This window comes from Arvicanthis niloticus, chromosome 2 (genome assembly GCF_011762505.2).
Source record: "Arvicanthis niloticus isolate mArvNil1 chromosome 2, mArvNil1.pat.X, whole genome shotgun sequence".
Taxonomy (NCBI): Eukaryota; Metazoa; Chordata; class Mammalia; order Rodentia; family Muridae; genus Arvicanthis; species Arvicanthis niloticus.
Genome location: NC_047659.1, coordinates 2,642,670 through 2,666,396, shown reverse-complemented (window position 1 = coordinate 2,666,396; position 23,727 = coordinate 2,642,670). Strand labels below are relative to the sequence as shown.

General features: G+C 42.1%; 1 protein-coding gene and 1 pseudogene across 1 annotated transcript in view; both read right to left on the bottom strand.

The window, feature by feature from the left end:
* LOC117702788 (disks large homolog 5-like) overlaps positions 1-19,945 on the bottom strand; it is a 34,922-nt gene extending 14,977 nt beyond the window's left edge. Inside the window, exons 1-4 of the mRNA XM_076928207.1 lie at positions 19,828-19,945; positions 18,834-18,996; positions 17,523-17,654; positions 16,650-16,836 (exon numbers count right to left, since the gene is read on the bottom strand). Coding sequence (XP_076784322.1) covers positions 16,650-16,836; positions 17,523-17,654; positions 18,834-18,996; positions 19,828-19,945 — 600 coding nt within the window. The remainder of the gene's footprint in view (positions 1-16,649; positions 16,837-17,522; positions 17,655-18,833; positions 18,997-19,827) is intronic.
* A 2,431-nt stretch (positions 19,946-22,376) lies between these two features.
* Positions 22,377-23,437, bottom strand: LOC117702644 (ribosome biogenesis regulatory protein homolog; annotated as a pseudogene).
* Positions 23,438-23,727: the final 290 nt, after the last annotated feature.

The window sequence follows — 23,727 nt, the reverse complement described above, 5'->3', positions numbered from 1 at the left end:
TATTGGTTGAAAAATTACACAATGGTCAACATATTTACAGGAATACCCTGCTGAAGATATAATCCTTCCTCACAGGGAAGCTAGCAAATGCTTTATATATTATGTCAGAAGAAATATATTATCAATAAATTATCAAAAAGCATCCCTTAGGTCAATAAAGTATATTCAATGATAAACCCTGTAGGAACAAACAATTATTTGGCTGGGAAATTTCAGGTAACTCCCTGACACTCAAGGACTATGTTGAGTATTGTGAGATAATGTGAAATCAGCTTAAAGGCATGTGCACAGCAGACACCATTCCAAAAGTATCCAGAAGCAGCATGATGTACTACATTCAGGGCAAAGTTGGTGCCTCCCAGACCCAGAAATTCTGATGAGATCCAGCTAAGAATAAAGGAATCATATATGGGATTCACTTGTGAATCTCATGACAGTACAACTGGACAACAACAACAAACATGACCTTCAGGAAGAACAACCTGAGCTTTCAACCAGTGTTGTACCTGCAGCTGATGAGATTCATACATGAGCCTCAGATGGCCAAAATATCAATGTGAAAGACAAATTCAACTTCTCAGATAAATCAATATTGCTGAATCTTGTTGGAAAACAGAACCTAAGGACACTACAAATTATTAACCATGCAGTCATGAATCCCACTGGAGAGAATAATGATCAGTAGTATGTGGTTAATCTGAACCACAAGGATTTGTGCAAATGGTCTAAGTTGGGGGTGATGTGGTGTGCTAATAAAGTGTATAACAGAGGAGGTTATGCTCTCTTTCAAGATGGGTGCTCCTAAACTTATGGAGCATGACATACTGTGGACTCTTCTACATACTTGCTGTCCATTGTGTGTGGCATGAAGGATGTGTCCAGGATATGAAGTGCATCATCCACAATTAAGTTAAACCCAGTGTCACAGACAGAACTTAGGATTCCTGCTCCACACTTAAAACACCTTTGATAAATGATGACATATTAGAGTTTCAGAGGGATCATCTGAAAAGTGTAACTGTAAAACTTTCTGTGAAATAGCATTTCAGAAAATTCTACTGCTGCAACTGTTTAACTGCCATTATTCATTTCTCAATGTTATAGGTCAGGACCAAGTCATTATTAGACGTACCTGTGTGGGGAAAGTAAGAGCTGCTATCATACTTCAAGCCGAGAACCTAAGAAAATTCAATATTTCTAACTAATGTAAAAAGTGCCTACTTGGGAATGAACAAAGCTGTAATTCATTAGGTTCAGCAGCCATTTCAAGCCAAGGAAGAAATTTCATATCCAAGTCAGTGCTGCTGTGTGCAGTATGTGTCAGAAAAACAGGAGGGGAGCTATGGGTAAGCAGGACAAAGCATGAAGAATACTTAGGATGCTAAAAATTATAGTCTATGTTATATGGTGTATATTATATTATACAATGTGTTACAAAATTATTGCTGTACATCAAGAAGATGTTCATCTTCTTAGGAGTAGAAATATTTGAGCAGAGGTTCCAGATTGGCAGGGCAAGTGTGTTTCTACACAGAGGTGTGCAGGATACCCCTCTTGCTGTGCTTGCAGCAGGCAGGGCTTCAGACAGAGCAGAAGCACATCCATAGCTGCTCAGCATTCAGGAGAAAACGTTCAAGAGTAAAAATTAATACTAGTTTTGATCTGTCTGCGATAATCTTTAAAGGAGATGAGTTAACTAAGGTTAAAAGTCTTTGAGCAAAAGCCTATAATACGTTTCATCCTTAGCCTTGGGAAGGCTTCACCTAAAAAGCCCCTAAAGAGACATAGCAATGAATATCTCCATAGCCTATTACCTCTGAAACTGCCTTTATACCCTGCCTTCAAGGCTGGCCACATGGTTTAGTTCACCACTGTTAAACTGCAGCAAGAGAACACTGCTCATAGTGATTTGTGTTTATTTGCTTGTTTGATTTTGGTTTGGGTTTTGTTTGGTTTGAGGTTTAGGCTTTTTGTTCCACTGGTCTGAGGTTTTGATATTTATTTTTCTTTTTTTGTTCTGGTCATTATTTTGGTATTTTGCTGTGGCTATATGCATTGGCTATACTGATCTAGCTGATTAGAGAAATGGCTGCATTTTTGTGAATTAGACAAAAACATTTTCAAAGCCTTCACACTTTGACAGCTCTTGTCACCATGTGTGTTGTCACACTGCTGTATCCCCAGAATTCACAGACAGAGATGGATCTCTATGAGCTTCAGGCTACATTGTAAATTCCCAGCCAGCTAGCCAGTTCTACACAGTAGTTTTTAGGAGGCATGGTTACCATGTGAATACCCACTTAATGATGAAAAATGTATCCATACCGTACCCTTTAGGTCATATGTTTAGATACCCCTAAAATATGGTGCAGGCATTCACATGGTCCTGAAATAGTCATGCAAACAAAATTAATGAGAGCCACCACTGTATTGTTCTAAAGCCTCTTAGGAAAGGAGTATTCATTCAGAGTTTTTTTTTTTTTTTTTAGAAATCCAGAGCTATTTGCCTCTCATTTCCTTGAAATACATCCTCGGGGATAACTATAAAGTTGAAATAATGACTTCCCAGATAAAGACTTCCCAAATTTCCATGTTGAGAATTCCCACACATGTTGAGATGTGGCTTTATTTGTAGGTAATATTAGTGTGGCGACATATTTGGAGCTTTTGTGGTGTTGCTTGATTTTGGAGGGTTGTTGTTTGTTTTCTTTTATTTATATATATCTTTCCCTGCTGGATGTCTGTGCACCACATGCATGCAATTCCTCCCGAGGCCTGTAGGGGCTGAAGGGGCGTTCAGAGCTGGGCTGCCTTGAGTACCTCTGCATGCTTGCCCACTCCTGAGACCAGCCTCACCTCTCCTAGGCCCGAAGAAGATTCCCAAGGCCTATAAGGCAGGTTGCATGGGGCCTGCGAAAGAGACTTGGGACTCACCCACTTCTCCGTGGGATCCCAAGGCAAGGCACTTGGTGTCCTGACTAACAGTCCCATGTGGAGCCTGATTCTCACTGCAGAGCATAGCCTGCTCAGCAGACCCCGCCCCTCAGCCTCTATGTGCACAATGCCAACTGCTGGCCTCTGCCAGCAGGGGTCCCCAGTAGTGATCCATCTCAAGGCAGGGCAACCCAGAATTAACTGGAGGGATCCCTGGAAACCTACTGACTCCTGGGACATGTTCCATTCCAGGATCAGGTCTGGAAGAAATCTGCAGTTGTGCATTTCACAGGTTGCCGGGTGATACTGTACTAATCCTAGATCACACTTGGAGACCACCTGCTCTGCAGCTAACATGTGCTTGGTGTCCAGACATGTAGCAGTTTCCCAGAGAACTGTTAGCACATTCAAAGAATGAATCTGAGTTAGTGAGTGACTTTTACACCAGATTTACTCCTTCCCATCTCACCTTCCAATCTCTTCTATTAAGGACAGCTTCCGGAAGGACTCAAGTATTACGAACCAAAAAAAAAAAAAAAAAAAAAAAAAAAAAAAAAATGTTGCTGTCAATAAGGTGAAAATTTCAGAATGAGGAAGTAGAGAAAGTGTCAATGGGGAATCTACTCCTCTGAAATGAAGCCGTCCTCGGAAATTACTGACTGAGATCTCAATAACAGCATCTCAGGAATTTCATGCACAGCATTCCCAGACTAGGCTGATTAGGAAATGTAAAGAAAAATAAATGCCTGTCAACATTTTCCATGATTATTCTTGTTTTGCCACACAGTGCCAAATGGTGTTTTAACTATTTAATTTTATATCATTTTATTTTTTTGAGACAGGGTCATCATGAGCTTTGATTAGCTTAGATCTCGCTATTTATTTACTTATTTATTTATTTATTTATTTATTTATTTATTGTAGGTACATGAAAGGATATTATGATACCCACGTGGTGGTCAAATGATAACTCAGTGTGGCGGTCACATGAAGCAAGGGTGGAGAGGATTTCAAAATAAACCTGTAGCTCTGACTTCAAGGACCCTTTTACAGAGTTCTGAAGACTCAACTCAGATTCAACACTGTAACTCCCAAGGTAGGTCTGGGTCTTGTTTTTAATGTGACCCTTGTTCCCAAACTGCCCCTCTTTCTGATATCAGTCTGCTTCTGCCTCCTGAGTGCTGGGATCAAACAGATTTTCTGCACTCCACTGTTCTGCATGTTTTAATGCTTCTTATATAATTTTTGAATTCCCTGACTTTCATCAGAGTGTAAAAGACCTTTGAAGATTATGTTACCCTGGGCTGACACCTTGTGGTAAAATCGACTCTTGCAGCTTCTATTTCTAAGGATGGAAGAAAAATCATTAAAAGGAGGGTTAGAGAAACTGCTAGTGAGTGGGATAAGGCCCACAACCACAGGGAAAAGGATCCAGTTCTGAGCACCCAGCTTGTCCTTCAGTGTCCCCGTCGCTGGCTAGAATCTTTATAATAAAGTTGATACACCAGAAGGTTAAATAAATTAGCTCCTACAAATAAGTCTGTACACCTAAACTGCACTCAAATACTTTTATCACATTTTTTATTTATTTATTGTAGGCATGTGGATGAATGTCACTGTACTCATGTGGAGGTCTGATGATCACTCGGTGTGGTGGTCACAAGAAGCAAGGGTTGAGAGGACCTCAAAATAAACCTGTAGCTCCAACTTCAGAGACTTCTTTCCTCTCACCATACAGTTCTGCAGATTCAACTCAGACTCCAGAAACTGTAACTCCCACCCAAGGTGATAGGAAACATTTGCAATTCACCATCTGAGTTGTGTCTCCAACCCGAGTATTGTTTTCTATGTGGTTCTAGGTCAAGGGCTTCCCAACTTGATGAATCTATGTGCATTTGAAGAATAATTTCTGGACTCCTATAGAGTGTGGGATGCCATTTTAGAGGTGAATGGAGAAAAGTGGTATGAAAGCAAAAGGAGAGAAGACACTACTGAGACTGATTATAATGGGAGGGCCCAGAAAAAGAGAGGCTGAACGTGATTGTTACATTTTGTATCACGGGCTGAATATCACATGGAGCCCATTGAGATATGTTAGTGTGGCTAAAGAGTTAAAATTAAAAATAGCTAGTTGGGGTACTGCTTAGCTCCAACACAGGTCTCCAAACCCTGACACAATCTGATTTTGTTTTTAATCACAGAGAAGTAGTTAAACACTTTACCATAACTGAAAAACCACCCTAGCTGTAATAACACATCTCTTCCTCCCCAATCTCCCCTTCTTTCATCTCTCCCCCTCCTTCTTTCCCCTCCTTTCCTTTCTTTCTGTTCTTTTTTCTGGGGATGTGAGCCCAAGACTTCATGCAGAACTACTGATCCAGAACATGCAGGCACTAAGGAGTCTGATCAAGATCTGCTTTCTGTCATTGCTGATGATGTCCTGGCAATAGTCATGTTTGTCCTTCATTGTACTTCGGGTAGCATCTGTTCATTTCCATGCATTTCTGCTTGCTCAGGGCCTTCACATTCCTAAGAGAGGATAGATCGCTTACACACAGCAACACAGACCTCTTCTCAGCAGCTTTTCTGAGTTCTCATAGCACCTTAGCTCCCTATTTCTTGTTTTATTTTAAACACAAAACTACCTAGGTGCTAATATGCATATTTTTAAGGGTTTGCTCAGGTGCAATTGAAATGCTAAGTTCTGAACCCCAAGACCTGGTTGCTCCAAGATAAAAGGATCTTCATGTACACCAGCCTTTGTTGTGTAAACCTTGCTCCCCAATTTAAAACTATTGGTTAAATGAAACTATTTAAAAAAAGCCAATTACTGGGGGGAAAAGAGTGAGGTAAAGTGTGAGTTTCCAGGCTGTGGGGGTGGGGTGTGGGTCACAGGTAGGGACCACAAGGAGAAGAGAGGATTGAGATAGGAGGAGACAGTATAAAGATACAGATAGAAAAAAGGCAGGGGAGGAAGAGGAGGAGAAGGAGAAGATGACAAAGAAAACAGGAGGTCTCCTTTAGTCCTGATGGACCAGCAGCAGGTATCAGACTGTGATGCTTCTCCAGGATGCCAGACTGCTGCAGCATCAAGAACCTAGAAAATTTTCAACAACAAGTATTTGGGAAATACAGTGGGGTAGTAGCCAGATCTTGGGGGTCAGTATTTATCATTTTAATACATAGCAGTACCGGATCAACCCCCTATATATTCCTTCAGTCTATTAATAAGTACTTACTAAGAACACTGTGTTACAAGAAAACCTACAGAATCAACTAATGTGGGGTCATAGAAGCTCACAGAGACTGAACTGACAACCAGGGAGCCAGCATGGATCTGCCCAAGGCAATTCTGCATTTGATATGGTTGTGTTTACTTTGATAACCTTGTGGTAATTCTAAGAGCAGGAAAGGAGGATGTCTCTATCTCTTTCTTTTGCCTTTTTAAAGGATAATTTGACTCCTACTGGGTTGTGTAGTTCCCACCTTGATGTGAGGGGAGGTGCCTAATCTTGGTGCAACTTGATGTGCCATATTTGTTTGACATGCCTGAGAGGCTTCCCTTATTCTAAAGGGAAAAGAAGGAGGAGTAGATGCGCCAGAAGCAGAGATAAGGGGAGGATCAGGAAGGAGAGGAAGGAGGGGCAACTGTGGTCAGGATCTAAAAATCTATGAGAGAACAAATAATTAAAGAACACTGTGTTACATGCAGTGTTGTGTTAAAACCCGTAAATTCAAACTCGTTACTTAGAGTCCTGCAAAGACATTGTACTTGGAAGATAAATATCTGTAATCAAAGTGCAAAAAAACGGAAAGAAGGAAATGGGGAAGCTATGTTTAATTTCACTCCAAGTTTGAACTTTCTATCAGCTTCATTTTGCTGCTTTGAAAGCTTTTGAAATGTGGGTATATATTCAGCATACTGATGCAAAGCCTTCTGCATCCCGTAGAGACAGTACCCAATGACTGTCTGTGTTTAAGTGTCTATAAACATATGGGGAAATAAATGCATGACTTGGAGCTATGGTTAAACACAGGACAGACTTTTGTTAGAGAGAAGAGGAAATGGAGACAAATCTGCTTCTCCATCTTTTCTTCCCTTACCTTGATGGAAAGCCCTGCTGAGGCTGTGCACTGAGGAAGAACTGGGGAAAAGGCAGAGGGAGTCTTCACCATGTTCTTCCAGTAATCTAAAATGGTTTGGGAAAGAGAAAGGAGGTAGTTGGGGCAGCAGTGGACTAACAGACTCAAGGATGGGAACACAATGAGAGAGGCATTCAAGATGGAAGGAAAAGTGAACAAGCAAGGCAGGTAGTGAAGAAAAGTGAGGTAAAGCCTTGCACAACACAAGGATGTGTAAGAATGTAATTTCAGGTCTCAGCTTGAACTTAAAATTAAAAGATTCTTAAGTTTGAGTCAAATATTAGCTGCCCCAGAGGCACATCCCAGGAAGAGCACATTCCAAAGACTCAAACAAACATTCCAGGAAAAAAAGACCCAAGATAGGAGTCTATGAGCCATTAACAAGTAAACCTTGGTGAACAGAAGCTACTTAAGCTGACCTTCTTTGTTGTAAAAAAGATAAGGTGTAAATCTGAGTTACTTAGAAACCAGGCCTGGGAACAGAAACCAGGCCTGGGAATGGCTGTTGGAGTTTGGCCTTTATGGTTATTGTTAAGAAGTAACTGTATTACTGCCCTCATAAATTTTGTAAAAATAGTATATAAGCTGCCCTTAGCTTTAATTTGGGGTTCTTCTTGCCTGCATACAAGAGAACCCTAGTATCCTGGTTGTCATCTGGTCATCTCATGATTAATAAACCTCATGTTATTGCAAGGAATCCTGTCCTTGAGTATCTCTGGGGAGCAAGTTCCCTGGTTTTGTATCTTTAGAGTCCAACAGATGGTCTTTGAGCAGAAACCCAAAATTCTATGATTTTGTTGAATATGTTTTCTGTGCCATTGAACTTGTAATCTTCACCCTCTTCTATTTCTATTATTCTAATATTTTTGATCTTTTCATTGTGTCCTGAATTTCCTGAATGTTTTGGGTTACAGGTATTTTACACTTTGTATTTTCTTTGACTGACTTGTCAATATCATCTGTGGTATCTCCTATGCCTGAGATTCTTTTTTCTATCTCTTGTATTCTGTTGATGATGCTTGCATCTTTAGCTCCTGATCTCTGTTGTAGGTTGTCCATCTCCAGGGTTTCCTACATCTGTGATTTGTCTAAGGTTCTTTTGCTCTTGTGTTTTCTTGGTTTTTTTATTTATTTACATTTCAAAATGTTATCGCCCTCCACAGTTTCTCCTCTATAACACACTTTTATACCACCTCCCTATGCCTTTATGCAGGTGCTGCCTCACCTACCCACCCATTCCTGCCTCAGCACCCTAGCATTTCCTACCCTGCACATGGAGCTTCCACTGGACCAACCTCAGCTGCTTCTTTCCTAAAAAGGGTCTCTCAGAGCCTGGAGATCCTGTGGTTTACAACCAAGGGTATAGATCACAACACCCAAAGAATGATCCCATTCTATAATTGCCATGATGGCAAACACTTAATGAAAATACACATATGGTCACAACTTATCTTTGATGACCCTTATTGTACTTCATCTTACCTTAGCTTCTCTAAGTACTTTTTATTAACACATTAAACAGAGAAATTATCCTCTCATTAGTCATGATACATTTGTCCTACTCTGACATTTGATACTGGGTCTGAAGAACACAGTGAATAACTTTTACCAGTGTTGAAAAACACAAGATTTCTGGGAGCATTGTTTTTTAAAAATTATTTAGATTGTGCCTCAAGGGAAAAGAACTCCAATGCCTGAAGCAATCATGCTAATTCCCCACACTACACAGCAATCTATTCTTCCCAGATAAATCCAGTTCTTCCTCTTCCTCTTCATCCCAGGGTCATACATATATAAATACCCTTAGAAAACACTATGGCCCCCTTATAGATTGATTTGATTGATTCAGAAATTGACGCCGTGGTCTCCTAAAGCTGTGACCTTGTTTAGTAATAGACTGTATGGTGGTTTGAATAAGAATGGACACCATAGGCTCATATGCTTGAATGATTAGTCACTGGAGAGTGGCAGTATTTGAAAAGGATTAGGAGGTGTGGCCTTCTAGAAGATGGACTTTGAGGTATCAAAAGCTCATGCTAGGCCCAGTTCTATACCTGCCTCTGTGCCTACAGCTCAGAATGTAGCTCTCTACCAGTGCTCCAGTGTCTAACAGCATATTGACAAACTATCCACCAAGAGGATAATGTCCTAAACTCCTGAAACTGTAATTGAGCCCTAGATGAAATGATTTCTTTCACAAGAGTTGCCTTGGCTATGCACAGCACTCGAATATTATCTAGGACAGACAAATTAGAGACATAACAATGCAAGATGGGGTCTTACAAGGGTCAGATGGATCTGTGCCTTAGTCACTATTTTAGTTTTTGAAACCAAATTCCTGACAAAAGCAAGTTAGGACAAGTCTTATATTGGTTCACTATTGGTTCATCATGGTGTGGAAGATGTGATGACAGGCATGTAAAGCTGCTTGCTCATTTCTTAGCCAATTAGGAGAAGGGGTAAATGGAATTCCAGCACACAGCTAACTTTCTAGCTTTCTCCCTGTCTCCTTCTGAATTGTGTTTTTAATTAAAATATATCTATAACATTCCCTCCTCTTCACTTCAACTACACCTGTGTGTCCTACTCACTATCAACTACACAGTCTCTTTTTTAAAATTACACTTGTTATACACACTAGAATAAATATATAAGTGTAGCCTGATAAGTCCATGTATTGTTGTCTACTTGTTGATGTTTTGTTATTCTATTAGAGATGTCTATTGTGTAATAGATAACCAGTAAGAGGGCTCATGCTGGGGAACACTAATTCTACCTCTCTCAGCTGCTGTTAATTGCCCACAGCTCTTTATTTAGATCTGGAGCCATGTGAGACTACTCCATCCATGTTGGCATGTCAGCAGATGTCATCATTGTTCAGGTCTCATTTGAGCAGCCATATTGTTGTGATGTTATGGATGTGGCTTCCCTGTGATGTCAAGAAGACAAAGTCTCACAGCAGACTTGCTAGTCCTCAGACTCTTACAACCTTTCTACCCCCACTTCTGAGATGGCCCCACAGCCTAATGTATAGGGATTGTGTTGTACATGTATCAAATGGTGCTGGGCAGCCTACAGTCAGTGGTTACCTGCATTTTGATGAGCATGGTCTTTGTCTGCTGGAGTTAGGAGCTTCTTTAATAAAGGGTAAGACCCTTACTTATCCCTGGATAGAAGGATAAGTACTCAGAATATAGTTTGGATTTGTGCTGGTTTAGGAAAGCAGCAGTAGCATGTTCCCCAAGACCCATGTATGACTACTCACAAACAGTTGGCTAAGTTGCCAGTTGTCATTTCCCTCCTGTTGAGCACTCCTTGAGTTCAATTACACAGTTGTTGGTTACCACCAAGATAGAAGTACCACTTTTACAACTTTGGAGAGAACTTGCCATGTTGTGGTTCACTGGCTTTGTAGGTAGAAGTATTGAGTGCTTTCCTGTCTTTACAGCTTGCATTTCACCCAGTGGTTGTGTGAAAACTACTCAGAGTGGAAGCTCTGGGTCAGAACTTGCTTGAATTCTTTAAGTCTTATGTTAAAATCTGTAGTATCTTCAGCAATGGGGACTTACCTTCAGATCCTGGGAGGCAACCAAAGACAACATCTGCTATTCAGTTTCTGACTACCTACCCATAGTGTCCTGATCAGCCTACAACTGATCATAATTAGTGGATCTAGAGATGAGAAGCAAGGTGGATGGCAAGAACAAAAGAGATGTCAGGCTGCATTGAGAGTGTTAAAACAGACTCTAGGGGGGCAGCTTCAGTGAGACAGCTCATTTAAGGGGAGATCAAAGGCTATTTAAACCTTTGGAGGGTGAATAAAAGCTTTCAGGTTGAGTGTATATCATTGGCTGGGGCCAGTGTGCTGAAGATGCCTCATTAGCACAAGGAGGAATTCCAGGTGATGCTAGACATGACCTTATAAGGTAAAGGGAAGTTTACCCTGGCTATTTAGCTATATGATCTCCTATGGTGGGCAAATGTGAGGGCATGGATCTACATGCACTGTGACAATTACGCTTGGTCATTTTAAGAATATTAATCTTACCAGTCTGTGGTTCTGTGAGATCTTTCTACCCTCTAGTGTCATCTTCAATTTCTTCAGTGTTTTAGACTTTAGATGTCTTTTATGTACTTGGTTAGGTTTACTCCAAAATATCATTTGCTTTTGTAGGCTGTTGTGAATCCAATTGTTTCTTTGATTTCTTTCTCAGGGTATAGTTATCATTGTTAAATATGCTGGCTAGTTTATGATCAACTTGACATTAGCTAGAAACAATCGGAAAAAGAGAGACCCTCAACTGAGAAAACACCTCCTTAAAGGTGGCCTATATTCAACTTTATTGGACAATTTTCTGATTAATTATTGTTAGGAGTGGGTCCAGCCCACTGTGGGTGTTGCCAACTGAAGGCCTGGTTCTGAATATTATAAGAAAGTAGGTTCCATAAGGAGTAAGCCAGTGAGCAATGTTTCTCCACGGGTTCTATTTCAGTTTCTGCCTCCATGTTTCTGCCTATGTTTAGACCATAGTCTTCCTAGTGACTTCCAGGCAAATGAGTGTTGTTACAGAAGCAGAACCTAAACATAACAAATGGATCATGAAAATACATTAAATTTATTCAATACCAACTTAAAGTGGGGGAGTCAATATATATACTATATGAAATTAGTAAAACAACAAATTAATAAAATAACAAAAAATAAAAAAACAACAAAACTTCAAAACAAAACAAAGAAACCATATACTCAAAGCAATCAAAATTCTAAAAAAAATCATAAAAACATTATAATTAAACTAAGAAGCATTCTTTAGCTGCAGATTTTACAGCACAGACCTACAGCCTGTTACTGGCCTTGTAAATACTGTCCAAAGGCTGCCAACGATGGTAATAATCTCTTCAACATGTGTTCTCCTTGTGAAGAATTGTGTCTGAGGGAAATCTTGACCTGGTCTGCCTGTTTAAGCTTCAGGAGGAGTATTTCAGACCTAGGGGAGGAAGAGACAAAGGCCTGTTGAGGACCTGCCATGTCAGCTATCCAGCAAACACCAGCTTTATTGAACAGGACAATCCAGTATGACCTTTCAGCCTAAGATGATTCCCTGTATCCCCAAAGGAGAAGAGACACAGAGCGCCTGGGCCTGGGATTTTTCTCAGATTTAAAAAATGGCTTGAAAGTGAACAGTGAACTACACACTGTGCTGGAGTTAAAATAACACACCACATTTCTCCAATGTTCCATATATATTATACTGAAAAATAGCTGTGTAGCAATGTCTGAATCAAACACTATACAGAGGCCTTCTAGGGAACCTAGCTACCATTGAAGTGAAGGCTTTTATTATATCTGGAGTGCAGGAACCTGCCTGGTTCAGGTTCCTGAACCCCTGCATCTGTGACTCCTCAGAGAAACCATCTCACAGGAAATCCATACTCACTGAAGAGATACTATAATCAGCAAAACGTGCTGCATGCAAATCTTCCCAAGGGAAAGCCTTGAACTTTAAAACAAATATTCATGAAGGACAAAGGATACCCCTGCTATATTTATAGTTCCTGTGGTATTATTTGTGGGGTGACTTAAGGGACAATAGGCTCAGGTCATACCTGAGAGCTCAGTAGTGAAGAAAGAGTACACAATGGACACAAACTCTGTGAATTACAAGAATGATCATGGACAGTAATTCTTTTAAACTAGATCAGAACAATATTCTGAGCTGCTCCTAGGTGACTGAGGCAGAGAATCATGTGGAAGGCCTGAGACCCAAAAATACAGTTATACAGGTATAGGAAATCTTCTTGGCTCCTGCTATCTCATCCTAGTACCTCATATCTCAGAGACAGCAAAATGATCCTGCATTTTTTGAGCCCAGCAATGGACACACACACAAACACACACACACACACACACACACACACACACACACACTAACACATACATAGACACACACACAATCACACCCATAGACAGACACACACATTCCAGAACACACACAAGCACATGTTCATACATACAGTTGCAGAAACATTTTGACTTTCCCTGTTCATGTTAATATAAGAGATCATCCAGGACACTATAAAGCCATAAGAAATAAACCCTTGAATTTAAAAAATCCTGGAGTCTTTTGGAAGTCCTCAGGTCAATTCCCCAAAACCCCAAGGTAGCCTACAAACCATCTTAGTAAAATCAGATGCCCTCTTCTGGTGTGTCTGATGAGAGAGACAGTGTAGTCACAAACATAATCTGAGTAAATTTTAAAAAAAAAAGAAAAGAAAAAAGAAAAAAAAAAAACCTTGAATGGGACATGAACATGGTAGTCATAGCCTATAGACAGCTCAATAAAATAAATGCTTTTCCCTAATAAACAAAGGATAGAAATATGGAGTTTTGCCCTGGTATGCAAGCCTGCTTAGGAAGTTCCCAAGGCTGTGCACAGTCGGCTTGGTTCCCAGCAAAGGCACATGGGATCAGGGTGGACAAGCCAGTTCCTGCCTCTGGCTCCCTGTTTCTCAGGGACTCTAAAGTTAGCAGTATCTTCCAATAGGCCCTCCATTTTCCACAGCCTGTGTGGCTTTGTAACCAAAACTATGAGCCCAGACAACTAGGAAATCTCTGTAACCAGGATGCAAAGTGAGACCTTTTTTCAGTTAAGGAGATACTGTCAGGGATATTTTGTGGAAAATAAGTCTGACTACTTCAAGACCAAAAGGTGGTATATATGATCACCCTAGGCAATAGTTCATGGAAGGGCTGGACTACAATATACTTGTTCACTCCTTGACTGAAGAACATCTGGATAGTTTCTACTTCAGGGCAGCTCTGTGGAGTACCACTACAACCATGATTTGCCCTAATTTCTCTGTGGACACCTACTTCTTGTTCTGAAGTCACTGGGTAAATGGGGAGTACAGAAACTGTAAAGTTTCTGAAGAGTTGGACATGGCTTCTCACAGGGATGCCCCATTTTATATCATCAGCCATGTCTGAAGTTTCTCTTTTCTTCCAGCCCTCCTTGAGGATGATTTTAACTCAAACCAAATCACTTTTGAATGACAGCCTTTACAGAGTGCTACAGACAGAACACAGGGTGAGTGCTTTAGACTACCAGGAGCCTAAGGGGCTGTCTGAGGCAGCCCTGTTCTAGCACCTCATCATAGGTATGGGCCTTCTACTTGCTGCAGATGCAACACCAAGCATCTCAGTGTTTCAAAGAGTTATACCCAGGACAAACTCAAAGGCCAAAGATAACTGAGTCAAGCTTAGGCAAAGTTGGAAAAAATGGTAGGAGGTAATGAGGAAAACAAACTAGGATGCTGAGAAGATGCAATGAGCCACCTGACCTTCCAGCAGGCAGTCACTATCCACCAAGAGCAGAGAGGTGGACACAGACCCTTAAGCAGCCTTGTTGACTCTCAGGGCCATGGATTTGACACAGCAGCCTCCTACTCACCTCCATGTACTAAAGTGCTTTTTTTCTTATAAATGATTTCAATATGGGTAAATAGATTTCCCTCTATAACCAGTTTCAATAGTGATAAATAGATTTCCCACTACCAATGATTGACAATCAGACTTTACACCACTATTTGTCTCCTTTTGTTCTAATGAGCTAGGTGTAGCAGCATGATGACCTGCTGCTCTGTTTCATGTTTCCTTGATGCAAAGTAAACTGACACTGACACTGTGGTGAGCCCCACACTCCCATCTTAGAACAAGAGGCTGGTGTTCAGGTCCATAAGTTTCCTTTGAATAGGACCACCTTAGGGCCACCTTTTGTCTCATGTGTGCAGCCAGCTGTTGCTGAGCAGCCCTTTGTGCCCCATATCCTGCTGTGGTTACAGGAGTTACATGTCTGCTTTGTTTTTGTTCCTCACATGGGTGGGCCTCCAAACCCTGGGCTAGGAAATTGTAATGAATGAAGGAAGGACTGGGAAGGGGAAAATGAAGTCACATGGTAAGATTTCAGAAGGGTGGGCTAGGCTAAATGTGAAATTATTGACTTTTAAGTGTTGGCAACATGGGTTCTGTTTGTTTGATAAAGGGTTGATTAACTCAGCTGTGGGTTATGTGGAGCCTAGGTGTCTTGGGTAAGACCCATCCTGGCAAACAAACGCCCTCCTCCTTTCCCTGCTGATTTCAACTGAATGACAAGAAAGCTCATAAGAAGGCACAGTGGGCCAAGTTGTGTATCTGACACAGTGGAGCAGACAGCATTAGCTTCTTCTAAGTTAAGAAATTGTTTTCTTACAACAGCAACAAGAAAACTCAAAACAATGAAACATATGAACATGTTCTTCCTCTCTGTGAGTTATGAAACCTTGTAGCAGTTACTTGAGACAAAGCAATTCGAGGAGCTCTGCCTGGGAGGTGACAGAAGATTCAAAGATGCTGGTCAGACAGCTTAACCAAAACAGATAGAGTGATCAAAACCACATGTAATTAACTGGCTCTCAACACACACATCTATATACATATTGTCACAGACATGCATATGACTCCCCCCCTCCCCACACACACATGCCAGAAATTATATGTTAGCAAGAAACAGTTTGGAGACCAAAATGCAGGAGGAACCACTGAATGTAGACTGTAAATATATGATGTTACATGTGAGACCCAGGACTCTGTAATCCATCCCATATGGACTAAAAAAACTTAGTAACTTCTGCAGACTAGGTTGAGAGAGTTTGAGAAATCTTTTTCTTGAAGCCTCACATCTCTCACCCCAACCCTCACCCTGAGAGAAGTCTTTCAAACATCCCTGTTCATCCAGTCAGCTCCTGAATACAAGCTACAGGAAAGAACTCTAGCAACAATGACAGAAACCAGGACTGATGGATGATCTATCTGTCAGGCTCTGTCAGTATGAACAAAGGTCTAGGCTCAGTTAGGAGACCATCTTGCAATGCAGGGTTGAGGAAGAGAAAAGACACAAGACCTCTACCCCCACCTTTTTTTCTTAAATAATTTTTGTTAGATATTTTATTACATTTCAGACGTTATCCCCATTCTTCATCTTCCCCACCCAGAAACCCCCTATCCTATCCCCCTCCTCCTCCTTCAATGAGGATGTACCATCACTGACCACCCCATACACCTACATACACTTGAATTCCCCCCTACACTGGGGCATCTAGCCTTCATGGGACCAAGGACCTCCTCTCCCACCTACGTCTGAAAAGGTCATCCTCCCCTACATATGCAGCTGGAGCCATGGGTCCAAAGCAAACGAGCCACAGGCCCTGACTTCATCACTCAGTGTTCTCTGCTACTGCAAAGGAGGCAGCCACATAGAACCCCTCTAGTACAATGGCATGTAGGTGTGTAATGTGTGTTAACCCCATCTATCTTAATGAAATTCAGCTTGTAGTTGATCAAGAGTGTGTGCTTGCCAATCATCCAGTTTTTGAGAGAGCCTAACTCCACAGAAAGTCTTGTAAATGATCACAGAACAACTGGATAAGAATTAGGAGAGTGCCTGGACAAGGTGGAGGATGGTTATCTGGGCTTGACATTGTTTATGGTTAGACATGAGGGCAACCTGCTCCTAAGCATCCTCCATGCATCTTACCTGTTGGATATGCTTGGAAAATTTGTCATAGATCTTCATGCTGGCCTCCACACATAGCCTCCTTGTTTCCTTAGAACACACGTCCAGTGTAATCTGCTCCTTAAGCAGCTGCCTGTTTTCATTCCAGAGCATTTTTACTTCACTCTTCATATGAAAAGACTCGGTCAGGAGGTGACAGTTCCTGATGCTGAACCACAAAGAAGAAATGGTGATTATTCCCAGGCACCATCCACATTCCTCCCACTTCTCCAAGTACCATCCCTTCTCATCATGGGCCCTGATCCCCAGACAGCCCCAGACTACACACCAGAGTAGCCATGGGACCTCACATATAGGAAGGTCAAATCCAGAAGAAAGCAACATTCCAGAAGACTCAAGGTACTTCTGAAATCCCTGACACCAACAGGGACTCATGTATCTCCCAGAAGAGGACATGGGACCCATGATTGCATATATGTCTTTGGAATTAGAGAACCACCTCTAGGTAGAGACAGGTCAAAGCTTTTCTAGGAGAAGAGAGAAGACCCAACAGATACACATCATTCTATGTGTCTCATGCAAACCATATCTGTAAATGTGTTTTCAGTGCCCCAGAGACTCAAGGTTGATTGATGTCTCCATCAAGGTGCACACCTTTTCTATTTAGAGGATACTGACTTGGGAAGGACAATGATTGGAGGGGCTCACAGACTCATCACACTTGATCAAAATGATTTCAAGAGATCACAATCCTAGAGCCTTTCTTTGAGGGAGGAAGCTTCCTGTTGAGAGGCAAACAGTATAGAACCAGAGTCCTCACTTTGTTTTAAAGAAAATGATGGGCAGACACATTCTGTGCCTAGTGCTGGGGAAACAACAGTGTTAGTCACTCACCTGTAAAGTTGATTATTTTTAGTCAACTTTTGGCACATATACAAGGCCTCACTGATCTGCTGCGGAATGTTTTTGAGCTCGCTCATCACCTGGTCGTGTTGCATCTCCAGCATAGTGGTCTCAAAGTTGAACCTGTGGAAGGAGCAAATAATCCCTGAACTAAGGATTCAAGGATTACATTAATTCAAGTTGAATCGTGAACTACCCCAGCCCATATATGCCACAACCTAATGCCTTGTATTGGGTCCTCTTGGTGCTTATTAAACTTGTTACAATTGATCTGGGCACAGTAGAGCTAGGGAACTAAAAAATGGGAGCTGACCTGCTTTGGCTTCATGAGGGGTCTTGAAGGAATAGATTAGGTCTTCAAGAACTTTCCAGGAGCCTGTGCCACAGTCCTAGGTCCAACTTAAACCTGTGATGACACTTTTTCACCTTGTAGACAAGGTTTTCTCAATCCTTGGTTCTATCACTACATAATTTCCCAAACTTCAGTATTTACAAGGAAAAGTGCTTACTGCCTATATCAGGATTTTCTAATGCCCATCAGTGGTGCGCACAGAGATCATGTGCTGTGATGCTACAAGTGACCCTCCATAGCCTCATCACTCTCATTACCTAAAAAGTCAGTCAGGTAAATTCTCCAGCCCCATCACACTACACAGACTTCCTGGATCTTAAGTGGAATACACACACAGAGACAAACATACACACACACACACACACACACACACACACACACACACACACACACACACGCACACACACACACACACACACACACACACATACAACATCACAATGCCAAATGCATACAGTGATGTGACATTATCTCAGTGTAAACTGAACAGAATTTGAAAAAAGCAGTGGTGACTTACCAGAAATCCACTCACACTGAGGGGCAGCAAATAGAATCAGGTCCTCCCAGTTGTTGACAGGACTAAATGGACCCAAAGCAGCTCCAGAAAATTACAAAAATGATTCACCATAAACACACAGCAGCTAGCATCTCCCACAAAGCAATACCAGTCCAGGCATCTTAAAAATGCATGATAAGAGCTCACACACTAATACTGCTATTTCTTGAATGATTCATGCCACAGGCTATAGTTTTCTTTTAGAGGAATCAAAAGAGCTTGTGACCCCATCTCACTCCTGTCTGAACTTCAAGTTCTGTGTCGAATATCCAATCAGCAAAATGCATTTGGACATGAGGATAGCCTGGAGTTGTAGCCTCCTGTGATACGTGGAAATCTAGGGTCAAAAGAGAGGGCCCAAGATAGTCAGCTGAGAACTGGGCATAATGATTACCTCTTGTTCAAATCCTTGTTAATATAATGTGCCAGGATTTCCCGGAGTTCATCTCTCTCGTTCTTCATTCTTTCAAGGTCCCTTTTGAGCTTCTCCAACCTCTTCACTCTCTGCTCCTGCTCACTGATGATGTAGGCTTGGGAGGACTCTTTCCCAACAGACCCTTCAGGTAGAGAAACACAAGGAAACTTGTAGGGAAAATACGACAGGAAAAGGAGAAACCATACTTACTCCCACACAGAAGCCTGAGGAAGAGGGAATTCTAGAGACACAGTGAATTCCTGAAAGAGCAGGAAAGCTATCTTCAAGCTGTACTCCTCACCTATGTCCCTGCTCCCAACCACCATCACTAAACATATGGCTCAGTCCCTACTGCAGTCCCACTAACCCTGATGTGCTTAAGCTTTCCCAGTCTAGAAGAAATTGAGGGCATTGTTAGTTTATATCTGAAGATGTAGTCTGTACTGCTTAGCACAAAATAGATTGACCATAAACACCAGCACCAAACATCTCCCACAAGCCAACACCTATCCTTGCTTCTTAAATTCATGATGAAAACCCACACACTACTACACTTATCCCAGACTGTAATTCAGCCCACATCATGTGTGTTCCAGACCAAAGTCTCTGAGACCTTGATATTTGACAAGGGAATTATCCCTCTCTGTTCTTGGCATCACATATTCATGTAACCTACAGGAATCTATTGAGGATGAAATGCTTCAGCACTCTATCCTGAGAGCAAGGCTTTGTTATTCTCACAGAACTCTCTCCTGGCATCCTTTGCCACTCAGCAGGAAATTCAGATCTCTCAGCAAAGCAACTGAAGTCTTTTCAATTCCTGGATCTCTGAGAAAGTAATCATCAGAAATTCTGGACTCTGGGTCTGCCATTGAGAAATGTTGAGGCTCCAGATGCTAAGCCCTTCTCCTGTAAGGACCTGCTCAAGCGCCCTTCCTCCAGGAAGCTTCCCCATGCACTGCCCGGGACTCACTGTGTCTTCCCCAGGGCCATCTCCTTCTTCCTGCTTTACAGAATGCCTTCTGCCTAGGTCTGGTCTCTGGCTGTATTGTATTGTCCCTACGAAACAGCCTGAGGAGCATGGACAACATGACTGCTTGTGAACCCAGAGGCTCTGACAGAATACCCCACAGGCAGTTGGTGTCACCACAACACTGGTGACATCACAGAAGATTCTAGGGTTCTCCTGGATACAAGAGATTGTCCAGGGAAGTGACTACTGATGATGTCACTGTAAACTGCCATGGCCTACCTGCTGACCAGCTTGCCCCACATTGACCAGTTTCTGAGGTGCCCTATCCTGGAGTCTCTCTTTGGACTCAGGGGATACCCCTTGGAAACTTTTCCTTTTAAAGCTAGAGATTTCTCTCTGCTTCATTACAAGTCAAGCACTTTGGATGGGAGAGTTTGTTAGGGCCTTGGCATGGGCAGCTCATCTTTGTTAGTACCTTAAGGTCTAGGGTTCTTGCTTGAGGGAGATTCTTCTCCATGATAAATCTACCCTTAGGTTCCATTCATGTACTACAGTCCAGTTCCCCAGGGTGTCCTGTTTCCCAGAGGCAACAATGGTTCTCCTGCACCTTTAATCTTATGCAAATTGGATTATATCTTCTTATTGTGCACATGCCTTGAGGGGAGACATTGCTTTAATATATTCAGACATGTGTTTCCACAATCCCATTTTTGCAATGTAAACTCCCTTGCTCATGGCAATATAGGAAGGAGTTTACATCCAGGGGAATATCCAATTGTAAAGTTTATGTCTCTTCTTCAAAAGAGAAAACCCCACTTTCTCCCTTTCTCCATTACAACCAGACATAGTAGGCATCTTGAGCAAAGGTCAACAGGGACATTGGATTGCTGCTCTGTAGTTCCATTAGACATCACTTCTCCAATATCTACCTTTCTGAGTTCCAGTGAGAACTCAGAGTTCACTGAGATCCAGTGAAACCTCCATTTAAATGTGTCCAGTAGTTCAGGAAGGACTGTGTTTGGCACTGTCATCTGTGGCTTCTGCCTTCTGAATCTATGGTACAATGTGACCTAACCTCTCAGGTGTAAGAGTGAAAAAATCATGTAAGTCCTTTCCAAATTGTTTGTGTTGTCCTGGGCTACTTCCTTCAGCCAGGTAGTATCACTATGACAATGATGAAAGGTGGCAATTCTGCAGAGAAACAGCAGGGGATTTATTAGGTAAAATGAAAAGGATTTGGAATATTAGTCAATCCTAGTATAGAAATGAATTTCATTATGTGCTTGTGGTTTTATGAGAACAGCAGGAATAGCAGGGTGATTTCAATCAATGAAAGTATGAATTTCATTTTATAGTCTTACTCTTTGCATATATATATATATATATATATATATATATATATATATATATATATATTTAATTTAATTTTGCAAAGATAAGTTTATTAAGACCAAAAATAAAACAATGAAACAGGGAAAAACATCCAGGACAGAAATAAACATGAATTCTCCTGCTGGGTGTGGCTGCTTCTCTCTAACCTCAGCCTTGGCTCCATACTGAATCCAGACCAGCACTTGCTAAACTCAAGCCAATTAAACAAAAGCCATCAGTTACAAACCAAATGACAACCATTTTCTGGAGTTAATTACCATTACAAGGTTAATTACCATTACTTAGTGTGATTCCAGTATATCACTTAAAGCAATTCACTGGCCAAATGCACAACCTGAACCAACATAAAAAAGCACTATACTTTTAATATTAATAGTTAGTGGCAAAGTTTTCCTAATACAAGGGGTCTTTTTATTTTTTATTTATTTATATTTATTTATTTATTTATTTGTTTGTTTTTTTTCTGAGAAAGGGTTTCTCTGTGTAGCCCTGGCTGTCCTGGAATTCACTCTGTAGACCAGGCTGGCCTCGAACTCAGAAATCAGCCTGCCTCTGCCTCCCAGTGCTGCGATTAAAGGCATGGGCTACCATTGTAACTACTTTGTTTTTCTCAATGGGTTACCATTGTAACTACTTTGTTTTTCTCAAGCACACTCCATACTGGTACCCAGGTTACTGACTTCACATACAACCCCTACCAACAGTAAAAGTTAAAAGCAACATCAGGTTAAAGCATACCTTTACAATACTTGTAAATCACAGGTGGACATAATTTTCCCCATCCTCCTTTGCTTTGATAAATATATAAGCTTTGTTACAAAAATAATGCAAAAATGTTGAAACAAATCTACTATAACTAAGAAATCTGATCAACTCTTACCCAGTATCCAAAGTCAAGATAAAAAAGGCAGGCCTTAACTTACTCCTGGTTCTGACCATATCATTTTTATAATTCTCATGTTCCAACATACACTAACTTCCAGTCAGCGTCTCCATTAGTTCATAGTCCAGCACTGACTCTCTTGGGGAGGCAAACCTGTCACTTCAATGTCAGTCTCACTGAGGACAGCAGCCACCTCCTGAGCCAGCCTGCAGCACGCACAACTTAACCTTTAGTACAGTCCTAGCTTTTCAGAACAGGTCCAGAGGGGAGAACGCTACTTCCTCCTCTTCCCACCTTGGCGCGGCACTCCTGTCTTCTTGCCCCCTGACTCAGGTGGCCTGGAATGCTTCTTGCCTCCCAGGCCTCCTTTCCTTTTCTCTCCCTGACACAGCAGGCAGGCTGCCCTTTCTCTTGCAGGAAGGTCCCGGCCGGCCCCCTTTTCTCTTGCCTTTCTGGCTCATCTTCCTCTTCTTGGCAGGCTCCTCTTGGACCTCTTCCCTCATCTGCTTGTTGGTGGCCCTTGTCACGTCCAGCTGAGGTTTATTACTGTTCATGATTTGAAGTAGCTCCCACTGGTTCTTTTTCTTGGCTGGGAAGTCCTCAAAGGGGGGCTGAAACTTCCTCTTCTTGCCAGAGCGTCGGGGTGCTTTCTCCTTGGGGAGGCGCTCCTGGAAGCTTCCCACCGAAGCACCTCCTTACTCTGGTGTCCCTTAGGGTGCAGCCCAGCTGAGCTGGGCATCTGCATCTTGTGCTCGCAGGCCAGGTTCTACAGAATGTTCATCTGTTTCTTGGCCATGCGTTCTTTGTTGGCCTGAATCCTCTTGGTGAACTGGTCTTCCATGGGGTTGGCACTCCTGGGCACCTTGATGAGCCATTCCTTAGTGTCATCCTTTGCGCGCTTGTAGCCCCAAGGACACTGCCCACTGTCCACTCACCTCATCCCACATGAGGTTGGTCTTCTTTTTGGGACTGATGGGATGCCCTTAAGGCCAGCGGGTGAGGGGCAGTGGCCAGGGCAACAACTTCTCGCAGGGCAGGCATATGGCAGGCTCCAGCAAGCGCAGTACCACCGCCTCCTCCATGTGCTCCATGGTCTGCAGCTACCAGTAGCTGGTTGATGAGAAGCTGCATGTTGTCCCGCGCCAGGGCCCACAGCTCAGCCTCCAGTGAGGGCCTGGCCTGGCGCAGCACTGTTGGGGGATTGTGGTCCTAAGCCAGCAAGTTGCCCAGGTCGAATTCCAGCTCTAGCTCCTTGTGCACCTTGATGAGCTGCAGCTTCTCTGCCTCCTCTTGCTCTGCCTTGGCCAGCAGCTCCTCCACTCTCTTGCCATCCATGGCTCTTGATGCACACCTCTGTTCCCTCACTTTGGGGCAACAGCAGAATGTGTCCCTACTACAGCAATACTCTGTTTTATATTTCTGAAAGAGATGAATTAATGATCAGAAAGTTTAGAAAAAGCTATTTAACTATCTAGTGAACTCCTGCAGACACAATCTGCTTTCCAACAAATTATACTTCTCTGTCAACCGTGTTTTGTGCCAATCAGCAATTCAAAAAAAAAATTGTGTTGAACAATTTGTTGTTTCCACAGGGAATAACAAGAAATAAAAATTTTAAAGACTCA